General features: G+C 31.1%; 1 protein-coding gene across 1 annotated transcript; it reads right to left on the bottom strand.

Annotated features, from left to right (window-relative positions):
* Positions 1 to 1,382: 1,382 nt before the first annotated feature.
* Positions 1,383 to 1,844, bottom strand: LOC130981186 (S-protein homolog 5-like). Its single transcript, XM_057904802.1, has one exon. It carries the CDS (start codon positions 1,842 to 1,844, stop codon positions 1,383 to 1,385), a length of 462 nt encoding a protein of 153 aa, XP_057760785.1.
* Between the last annotated feature and the right edge of the window lie 7,296 nt (positions 1,845 to 9,140).

The raw sequence follows: 9,140 nt of genomic DNA, 5'->3' as shown, positions 1-9,140 counted from the left end.
CACAAGCATACAAATTCTCAATATTCCTAAGTAATATCACTTTTCTGTAATCTTCAAAGAGATGAATAGATGGATTGTCTTTTGGAAGCCACTAAGCCCAGCCTACATGTACACCAATAAACCAAACATGATGATGACCCAAAGAAAGAAATATAAATGTGAAGAAAAAACATACCAACATTTTTATAACTTAATATTAGGATGAGAAAACATATAGATAAATAGGATACAGTATGAATTTGAGATACTTAAAAAATTTGGTGAAGCAAGGTTCTAATCAATACTGCAGTAGAGTAGTGCTCATCGCATTTAAGTCCCTCATCTAAGACAATTCTCCTGCTAAGGCAACCAATGTGATGGCAATCCTGGAGCCTTTAATTATCTGAATAAGTGTTCTTGATATATCATTTTCTCTTTAAAGGCCTACATCATCCATGAAAGTGTGGATTTTGTTGTCACAAAGAGCTTTGAAGAGACTGCCAGTAAAACAATAGCGAGTATCACAGTCTCTGAAGCTGAGAAACACATGGTATTGGTATTGCCTTGAGACAGAAAAAGATGATGCTGAATCAAAGGAAGCTTGCACTTGGGACTCTGCTCTGACTGGGTAATTAGCAACAACAGATAATAACGTGTCCTCTTCAATAATTGCTAACGCTTGTTTAGTGGTCTTTTCAATAAATTCGTACTCAACTTCATCCTTGCACAATATAAAAGCACTTGTGTTCAACCAAGCTAATGCACAAGATGTGTTATTCTACTTAACCACTCTATCTAACTATTAAGTGAAATAGTTTAATGATGTGATATTAGATTATCAATGGCCAAAAAATATAAAATCGTATCCTTACTACTACGCTAAAGATATAAAAAAAGTAAATGTCCTGTTTAATCCTAAATCAACAGATAATTTCAAAAACTAAATTAGTATTTACTGTAATAATAATGAAGTAAGTTACTATTTGTAATGCAAGCGGATAAGTTGGCTGTCTCACGAAGAGAAAGTAAGTTAGGGTCTTTCTTTTATACTATTAATTCTTTAAGAGAGATTTTAATTTGAAGAAGAGGAAAAAAAGAGTAGAAGAATGGAGTTTGAAATTATTGAGAGAATGAAAGTGAGAGGAATTTAACTCAATGTAATTTTTACAAAAATATTATTAATAGTACAATAAGTTCGTTAAGTGTATATTAGTGACGGATTTGTTGGTGAAATAATATTGATGCTATTTTAAATATTTTGGGATAAAAATAAAACGATTAAAATATTAAAGAACTAAAATAGTAAAATTTATCTTTAAACATTAATAGAGATTAAAACAAGTACTTTATTCTATAACTTTTTATTATAAATTTTGAGAAATTCAAACGAAAGATATACAAAGTTACACACCAAGATTATTATTGTTATCTCCAATACTTTTCCAATCAAAGCATTTGAGCTGACCATTACCCAAAACCTTACAACAACCGGATTCATGAACCTCCCAATCACACTCTCTACATCGATCACCACGCCTAAAAGAATAAATATCAAAGCGGTGTAGCCTCGTATCAGTGAGCCATGTGAAGCTACAAAAGTATAATGATGTAGGCCATAATGGGTCAGGGTGAAATTGGAAACTCCAACTTTCACCAACTCTAAGTGTTTGAAACCCATAATCCGATTGAGCGTCCTTGCAATGCAAATCAAGTTGCAGATCTTTTAAACGGTTCGTGATTCGAACTGTCACTGTTTTAGGAGGAAAATATAATCCATCTACACTCTCTCCACCAACATTTTTGAAACAAATAACTATTGTCAATAGCATATAAAGTGATATTATAAGGGTTTTAAAAAGCTCCATTTTTGTGCAATGGGTTGGTATAACAATGAATCATTCTTCACACAAAGGACTATGCTGTGTTTATAAATAGGGCTTTTTTTTTCTTATTTTATTGCCTCATTTTGGATAATTAATTGTTATTTGATTCGTCATTTATTCACATATTTTTTTTAGGTGATGCTATCCTTAGTCTCTTTTTAAAATAACATGTAAGTTATCATTTTTTATGTGTCATATTCTAATTTGATATTTATTTTAATACATTTGTTATATATTTATTAAAATATTAATTTAAAAATTTTCTTATATTAATTAAATTCTAAACTAAAATATTGATGTAACAAATTAAAAACAAAAACACAAATTAGTATCACCGTGAAAATTTTAAATTTAAAAAGTTTATCGTATCAAGTAGATCTTTAAATTTGGAAATTCATTCTATATAATTTGGTTTCGAATTATATGAAAAAAAAGAAAAAAATTGAAACACTTTATATCTTATTTTTAAAAAATTAATATAGCTAGTTTGCAATTATTTTTTATAAAGATCTGGATTTTTATTTAATTTTTGTTAGAAATTAGAGATTTTATGTGAAAAATAAAAGAGAGAATAGAATAGCATTTACTTTTTTATAGTAATATTAGAAAGAAAAAAAAAATTCAACTTATCTTATTTAATATTTATTAATTCTAACTATAATTAATAAATATTAAATAAGGTAATTTTTTTATTAATTAATAACTACTTAATAAATTGTTGTCATTTATTCACATATTGTTTTTATTACTAAGATTTTATTTTTATTTTTAAATCTTTATAAGTTAGTTTATGCTTGGACCATTATTACAATACAACAGTATTTAAGACAAATTATTTCTTATTTTCAATATGCATTGAAAATGAATCAAGTTAGTTTGTGAATTTGATTAAACTCAATTCGTTAATAATTTAATAAGTTGAGTTCATAAATATATGAGTCGAATTTTAGTATAAATTTGATATCATATATTAAACTAGTTTATATATCCGTGAGATGTACAAAAAAATATTTATTTTTTTATTTATATTTAAAAGTATTTTTAATAAAAAATGTTCTTCAACATATTTTAATTTTAAACTAATCTCAATTTAATATTTTTATTGGTGTAAATACTAAGCAAATGAAAAGTACATAACAAAGAAGTTTACAAAATAATTCAATTAATTAAAGAAAAAGATGTAGTATGTAATAAGTTAATATCTTAATTTGTATGAGAAAATGTGTGTATATATCTTTTTGTAAATAACCAAAATTTTAGACTATATCTCCAATATTAATCATTGTACATTCACAGACTATATCTTTATTTTTGTATCGAGATATTCTAACTTTAAATTTCTAAATTTTATGTCCAAATATTATCTTAATATTTTTAATAAGATTATACTTACAAAGAAATTAAGATAAAAATAAAAAAACAAAATAATATAAATAAAAAACTTAGAAAAAATTATATTTATAACAATATATTAATTAAATTCAAGATTAGAATATAACTTAGTAGCCATAACAAATTAAAAAAATATATATAAGCCTCAAATATAAAAAATTATAATCACCTAATACACTAAGGGGCATATATACAATGTAAGATTCATCTACTTTAAATTAGAAATAGAAATATTTAATTAATATTAAATTAATTTAATTATTTATTTTCGGAATAAATCATTCTAATTATGTGTGATTGATTTATAAAATTAAAAATCTACTATAGTTTTTTCAATTAACAATTTCTTTATTTATGTATACGTATATATTAATTATTTAAATTAATAATTTTCATATTCTCTTGATATATTATTTTGTTTAAATAATTTTAAATATTTTATATTTATATATATGTATATTAATTATACGTAAATATGTTATTTAAATCACCTATATTAATTATTTTTTAATTATGAATTTTTTTTTTTATATATATGATCATTTAATGATTTTTTATTTTTTATTTTTTATTATTAATATGATAATATCATTATATGTGTGATTTTCAAAAATTACCATAATCTTCATTAATAATGGTGATCTTTATAAATTACACTGGACAACTAAATTTTAATTATAGTCATTAATTTGATATACATTAATGCTAAATTAATCACACTAGACAAATAAATTTGTAATTAATACTAAACTAATTTGATATATATTAATTATAGTAATTAATCGTAGTTATTAACTTAATTTTTTTATATCCATAATTATTTTTTTATATATCTAAATATATATTATTTGATAACTAAATTTTAACTCGATGATTCTATTAATTGATGTTAGTGAAATTTTAACTCAACTAACTATATCCCAGTAGACAACTAAACTTTTTAATTTTATAGTTATTGTAAATTTTAATCTAACTATTAACTATTTTATACAACGTGAATAAAATATTTTTAGTATCACTACTAATATTATACAGGATTTAGTTTTTATTCGAGTAATAATCTAAAATTATTATTTATTATTAACATATTTTTTAGTTAAGTTAATAGTAAAGCCAAGGCAAGCTACAATTGAGTGACAGTTAAGAAGTTAGTTACAAATAAAACTTACAAGAAGTCCCTAGAAATTAGTTACTCTACTAGTTAGTTAAGACAGTTACATCTCTAACTATATATATCAATAACAGCTGTAAAAGAAAGTTAGGTAAAATTCATTTTCTTCACTTCACAAAATATCTCAAATTGGCTTTCTTCTCTTTCTCTTTGCCTTCTCTCTATTCTTCACCTTATCTTCAACTCTAACCTGATACCTCACATGATATCAGAACTCAGATCCATGGAACACGCTTCATAATTCACCACCAAAACACCTTCAGGCGCACCAAACTAAACTGTTTGCTGCCTTCTTTGCAACCAAGCTCAATGAGAACAACTTTAAAGCATGGAAGAAACAAGCCCTATAGTATGCATCAAAGTCAACAAGCTACAAGATTATCTCAATTATGCAAAGATTTTAACAAGGTTCAGCTCAGAATCAGATCGCATAAATGAAGTTGAAAGTCAAGAATACACAGAATGGGAGATTCAGGATCAATGGCTTGTCGCTTGGCTCCTCGTGGCTATGGAGCCAATTTTTGTAAATCGAGTTGTTGAATGTGAGTACACATGTCAGATCTGGTCCACACTAGAAGAATACTTTGCAGTGCAAACAAAAACAAGAATCAAACAATTAAAGACTCAGCTAAGAACGCTTAAGAAGCACGGGTCAATAGTAATGGAGTATATGTTAAAGATCAATCAAGTAGCAGATTCACTAAAAGCACTAGGTGCACCTCTCTCAAGAGAAGAATATATCGAATCGGCATTGGCAGGTCTTGGAGAAGAGTACAACACGTTTGTGACCGTTGCGACGGCAAGGATAGACCACACCACCGAAAGCGAGTTTGAAACACAACTCTTGACTCAAGAAGAGTTGATTGAGAGGTTCAGAAAAACTGAGTTAGGTTCCATACAAGTAAACATTGCTCAAAGTGGTGAGACTCAAAATGCAGCTCAAGGGAGAAATTATAACAACTACAACGGCAGAGACAGTGGCTTCTGAAACTCCAGAGGCAGAGGTCAATTCAAAGGAGGGCGGTCCTCATGGTGGCAAGGAAGTAGACCACAATGTCAACTTTGTGGCAAGATTGGCCATACGATTGTCCAATGCTACCATCGCTTCGATCAGGACATCATGAACCCTCACCTCCAACCCCTAAACACAGCTCAACCACTATCCCTTACCTTTCACAACAACTCGGGCCCAAACACCCCTCAGTAGCAACAACAGTCTCCAACCACACTACAACCTACTCATCCTAACTCTCAGGCCTTCTAACCGTGCCTTCATCAGTACCAGACACAACATGGTATCCAAACTCGGGAGCCTCTCACCACGTCACATATGATCCGAGAAACCTAACCACAGGAACAAATTATGAGGGTACAGAATAGGTCTTTGGAGGTAATGGTCAAGGTATGATAATTAAGCATATTGGAAGTACATACATTGATGCATGCATCGTTATCAAATAGACCCTTTCAATTATAAAACCTGCTCCATGTCCCTAACATATCCAAAAACTTAGTAAGTGTAGCCAAATTTGTATTAGATAACTGTGTGTATTTTGAATTTTAGCCTTACTTGTGTAATGTAAAATGCCAGATCTTCAAAAAAAATCCTTCTTCAAGGACTACTTAAAGAAGGCCTATACAAATTTGAGGGAGTTCAAATTGTTCTAAGAACCCTCAGTCTCATTAATCACAGTACCCCAACCTGCTACAATACAATTACCCTCCCTCACACAAAAAAAATCACACAATCAATCCCTCTATTTCCTCTGCTACGCAATCCACCAGACCTCACCCACTCATGCCCCCCATATCACCACCCATATCAGTACCTACTGCTTTAAAAAAATCAAAAGAAAACACTCTCCTTCACACTAATGCACTCCACACAACCAATCCTTCCATCCCAGTTATGACACATTCTCAAATCACCAATTCTAACTTCCTTACCCCTTTCAAATCCTCACCCATACCAGCAACTATTACACCAAAAAAGCCAAATAAAGTCACAATTATCCACACCAACCCACAACCAACACCAAAATCAACACAGCCACACAGTCCAATTCAACAAGCAAGAAAAGAAACAGAATCACACTCTACTAGTGATATGTCTCCAAAAAGTATAAATGTAAATAAACTAGCTAGAGATGCAAATGTCCTAGAAGCAAGTGTATTATTAGTTTGTAAGAATTTAAGTTCTACTGCATAATTATGGCACAGAAAATTGGGTCACCCATCTGAAAAAGTCACCTCTATTGTAATGAAACAGTGCAATGTCACTGACAACAATCCTAGCAATAAAAATAGTTTTGAACCTTCATTGTGTCATGCTTGTTGTATTAGCAAAATTCATCAATTACCTCACTTTGATTCACACACCAGCTATTAGGGGTGTTCACGGTGCGGTTTGGTTCGGTTTTTGAAAGAAAAGTCATCCGATCCAATCGTTTAATTGAACTGCGGTTCGGTTTGATTCAGTTTTTTTATTGAGATCATCCGAACCAAACCAAACCAATTAAAATCGGTTTGGTTTGGTTCGGTTTGTTCGATTTTTTCAATCACTTCAAAAAAAATACTACCATACTATTTGACAAAGTCATACTATTGAAATCGACAAATACAAATATACAATAGCTAACAAAGTCTTGATCAAATGAAATTTAACGACAAAAAAATTTAAATATGACAATTAAAGAAGTTTAAAAGTTCAGTCAACACAACTGAAAATGAAAATAAATATAAATTTCCATCAAAAGATAGCCCAAGTTATGGTGTCTTCTCTAACAGCTAAACTTCTTTACTTCTTTACGTAAACCAACCTGAAATCAAAATGCAGTTACATAATAAAAACAATAGTAAATAATAAAAGTTTTTCCATCTTTGATTGCTACTGTACAACACAACTTGCTAACCCTGACTGTGTTACTTGTCAGCAAAAGTGTTTGTATCCCAGCAGTCTCAGCTTTTTGGTCAATTAAAATGTTGCCTCTTCACCCTTTTATTCTTATAAGGACACATATATCATACATGCAATTTTACTAATGCAACTATAATTTTCAACAAAAAAAAAAGTTACTGATTCAAAGAATTGACAATCCATTCCAATCTTATCAAGATATTCATATTCAAAGAAAACCACAGCAATTCATTTAGAGATGAAAAAGGGGCACTGAGAAGCACTTAATCAACTCCAAATAACATAAGCGCATGTGATGCCTAGCTCAACTCTAAAGTTTCACATGGCAGTAAATATTAGCCTTACGGCCTTGACTAACAAACATCAGTCATATACCTCATACCAAATTACTAAATACTAATAATGCTTGCAATTTCAAAGCCTAGAAAATTTTAAGCACCAAATCATTGTACTACTATTGCACATATGTCTATAACCCCCATCTCAGATAAGAAAATTTATGGTCGTTTGTGCATGTTGTGATCGAGTAATATCTTCCAGTTTCTATCAATCCAATTTCTTTGGTCTAATAATTCAAGAGCAGAAACACAACAACAAATAGATTAAAAACAGAACAACAAATAAATTAAACAATGATCAGTAAACCAGCAATCAGAAGCAATTTTCCTAAACAATGAACAACAAATAAAACAATAAATACTGAACCAGTAAGAAAACAACAACTAGCAACAATGAAATCAAATAATCAATGAATCAATAACAAGTAAAACAATAAAACAATAAATTTCCTTAAACAATGAGAAACAAATAAAACAATAACAAGTTAACAACAACCAGCAACAATGAATCATTGAACAATGATTATTGAATAAGGACGCATATCCTATGATTTTTTTTGTTCTTTTAATCCATTTCTACCATCAAGTTATAAACTATAAGGATCCATTTGAGTGCTTATTCTACATTTCTACTCATATACTAACAACTAAACTCAAAACAGAGCTAAATAAACAAAAAGAAAAAAGAAAAATAAAAAGACACAAAAAATTATGAAAGAAGATTGCGATTCAAAGGAACATTGATTCGAAGCTAGGGATTTTTTATTACCTGCTGCATGCTATTAACTCAATTTAAGGTTCCTTGATTCCAATCACAGTATCAGTTTCAGTACCACTGGGAGCTACCGTTGACAACTCTCGAGGTGGTGGGCGGAACGGTCCCTCACCACAGTTGGGAGGTACAGAGAGCGAGGCTGTGAGGCCTAGGGAGAGAACGGCTAAGTTTCGTACCTCGTTTGGGGGTGGGCTTGGGGGTTACTGGGTAGGCTAATGTCCGCGTCTTCGAGAGGCCAGAAATGATGCTGTGGGTGGCGGCGGGGGTGGTGCTGGCTCCGCGATGATGGTGTTGGCTGGTGTTGTCCGCGAGGAGATGCTTGTAGGAAGGATTCGGTGGCGCTGTGTGAAAGAATGGAAGGGTTCGGCAGCGCTGGAAGGGAGTGAGAGGAAGGGGTTCATCGGCGCAGGGAGGTGGTGGGAGGAAGGGGTTCATGCAGGTTGGGAGTGGGAGGTGCTGGCTGTTGGGAGAGTGGGAGTGGGTTTCGAGAGTAAAGAGCGCAGAGTGAGAGGGGTGGCGGCTAGGTTAGGTCACGTTGTGGGGGGTGGGGGTGGGGGGAGGGTTGGTTTTATTTGTGTTTTTTTGAACCGATTCGGTTCGGTTCGGTTAGGGTTTTCAGTATTAAAACCGAAAACCGAACCGAACCGCAATAAAAACAGCAAAACACAATTTTTTCGGTTTTTCG

This window comes from Arachis stenosperma, chromosome 5, assembly GCF_014773155.1.
Source record: "Arachis stenosperma cultivar V10309 chromosome 5, arast.V10309.gnm1.PFL2, whole genome shotgun sequence".
Taxonomy (NCBI): domain Eukaryota; kingdom Viridiplantae; phylum Streptophyta; class Magnoliopsida; order Fabales; family Fabaceae; genus Arachis; species Arachis stenosperma.
The sequence above is the reverse complement of the archived record's forward strand: the minus strand, read 5'-3'. Positions and strand labels throughout refer to the sequence as shown.